General features: G+C 58.0%; 1 protein-coding gene across 1 annotated transcript in view; it reads right to left on the bottom strand.

Annotated features, from left to right (window-relative positions):
* KCNT1 (potassium sodium-activated channel subfamily T member 1) overlaps positions 1-2701 on the bottom strand; it is a 73683-nt gene that overhangs the window by 20106 nt on the left and 50876 nt on the right. Inside the window, exon 12 of the mRNA XM_007459024.1 lies at positions 298-462. Coding sequence (XP_007459086.1) covers positions 298-462 — 165 coding nt within the window. The remainder of the gene's footprint in view (positions 1-297; positions 463-2701) is intronic.

Below are 2701 nucleotides of genomic sequence, written 5' to 3' on the forward strand. Positions count from 1 at the left end.
GGGGGGGGGGGGGGGTCAGCCCCGCTGGCAGGCTCGCTTGGCTCCGGCCCACCCTCCTTCCTAGTGTTTCCACACCAGTCGCCTCTCAGGAGCCCCAGCCTTCTCTGTGATGGTGTATCTGGCAGGAGGGAAAAGCAGGACCCCACAGACCCACCCCCACAGTGTGGGAGACCACCGGGGCTCCACTGCACAGGCAGGGAAACCCGGGCCCAGGGAGCTCAGGGGGCACTGGGGCGGGGCGGGCCGTGGGCGGGGCCTCGCGCGCAGCCAGGGGTGGGGCCGTGGGGGGGGCCTCACCTGCAGCCGGGGGTGGGCATAGAACTCGTTCAGAAAGTCCATGAGCAGGTCGATCTTGAGGGAACTGACACACAGGATCACGTGCTTCTCCGTCTGGGCCCGGTGGCGGCTGTAGTTGCCCCCCGACTTCTGCCGCTCCATCCACAGGTAGACGAGCTCCTCAAACTGCAGGTAAGAGCGCGTGAGCTCCAGGAGGCCTGGGGCTCCGGAGCTGCGACAGCAGCGTCCCGACCACGTCTCGGAAGACCACGGGCAAAGTCTGTGGCACAGGTCACTCAAGGGGCCAGGCGGGGGCAGAGTGGACGGTCCCGCCAGTGTGTGGGGTAGTGAGTGACATGGCAGGTCCAGCTCCCAGCCCCAGGAGGCCAAGCAACCGTTAGTGGATGCCGAACTATACACTCCGAGCATCCAGGTAGCTGAGACCTCTGGGTCTCCATCAGCACCTGAGACACGTTTTGGAGAAACCTGGAAACGTGTCTTAGAAAAGCCTCAGGCATAGAATGAGGGACCCAGGTGCCCGGCATGGAAGGAGAACTTTGAGTACCATGGTTCTGAGCCCACGTCAAGGGTGTGGGTGATTCGAGGCTGCCGTCTGGGGGGTGCCGTCCACCCTGGCCCACGCTTCCTGGCTGTGAGCTTTGGGTGTGGAGAGCCCTTTGTAAGTAGGACAGTGACACATCCATAAAGGTGCGCTGGCGGTGAGGGGACTCCAGGCTCCACGGAGCTGACCGGGGTGCTGACCTGCCCAGGGCCTGCCGCTACTGTCCGACTTCCCGTCTGTGGGTGACAGCCAGACCCCGTGAAAGCACTGAGGTCGTTCATTTTTTTCCCACACAATTTAAAATGAATGGCAGCAGCCACACCCTCTGGTTCTCACCTGCTCTGGGTGACGTGCTGTATCTTGCTAAGGGGAGATCATCTCATTGAATTTATTGAGCACCTACTAGGTTCCAGTGACAAGGCCCTGTGGCCTTGAAGCACAGGACTGGGCCCTAGTGGGAGGAGCCGGAGACCCCAGGGTGATCCCTGAGGCCTGTGCAGGACTGGGGCTCTGACGGCAGACACCTGGATTCAAGCCTCCCACGTCACAGGTGTGGCCCTCCGAACGTGACCTTATTTGGAAATAGGGTCTTTGAGGCTGTAATGAGTTAAGATGAGGTCAGACTGGATTAGGGTGGGCCCTACATCCAGTGGCCGGTGTCCCGTAACGAGAGGAGAGGACACAGAGGTGCTGGAATAAGCCACGTGGAGACGGAGGCAGAGCTGAGAGGGATGCGGCCACAAGCCCCAGGACGCCAAGGACCATGGCACCACCAGAAGCTGGAGACGCGGAAGCGGAGCGTCCCTTCAAGCCTCTAGGACCAGCCCTGCTGACACCTGGGTCTCAGACTCTGGCTCCAGACTGTGAGAGAGTAAATTTCTGTTGTTTAAGCCCCCACCCCCCCCGCTTGCGGAGTGCTCTGTTCCGGCAGCTGCAGGAAGCACTGTGCTGATGTGTGAAACTCAGCCCTGAGAGGGAAGGATGCTGTCAGCTGTCGTCACTGTTACTCTGCGAGGCACATCTACAGGTGGGCATTTCCTTGTCACCGTGTCTAAAGGTGCTAACTGGTGAACGTGGTTAAAGAAAGAACGAAGGACAGTAACTGGGACCGTCCCTTTCCATCACTGACAACAGATTAGTCAGTCTCGCGGGTCCTGACCATCCACCAGCCCTGGAGGATGGTTTGTGTCTCCGATACCGGGCCCTGCGGCCTCCCTCTCCTTGGGGCTTGGGCGCCAGCCTGGCCTGGGTGATGGGATGTAAGCGCCAGCTCTGAACGGCCCCTGCACCTGCCAGGAGCGTGGGGGCCAGAGCACCGCAGGGCCAGAAGCTCCACAGCCGTGGGACAAGGGCACAGCCTTGCGGAGGCGTCCAGGATGCTGGCACCGTTTACTTGAAACCACACACGACTCCTCTGTGCACTCAACGGGGGCACACACACGGGTGACAGCCCCCAACCCCACAACCTGCCCCGGGGAGGGGAGACCGTCCCTTCTCTCTCCTGATGCAGCTCCTGAGTGGGACAGACTTGCCATGCTTGAAAAAGTTCCGGATAGTAATGTGAAAGTATAATTTTAAACTTAAAGAAATATGATTAATTAGAATTAAAAACATAAAACAAATAATGATGTTCATAACTATATAACTAAAAATGCAACTTATAACAAAAAGTAATTAACGTATATAAATTTAGATGGCTAAAATATTAAAAATACGATTTAGAAAAACATGATTGTATAAAAATATAATAAAACGTGAACATGGATTCTAAAAGCAGCCAGGGCCCTGTGAAAGTGGACGGCCCACCTTGAGGTGCTCTGTGGCCTGAGGGGGCTCTGCCGGGGGCGGGGGGAATGGGGGGAG

The sequence above is a fragment of the Lipotes vexillifer genome, unplaced genomic scaffold (assembly GCF_000442215.2).
Source record: "Lipotes vexillifer unplaced genomic scaffold, Lipotes_vexillifer_v1.1 scaffold636, whole genome shotgun sequence".
NCBI lineage: Eukaryota > Metazoa > Chordata > Mammalia > Artiodactyla > Lipotidae > Lipotes > Lipotes vexillifer.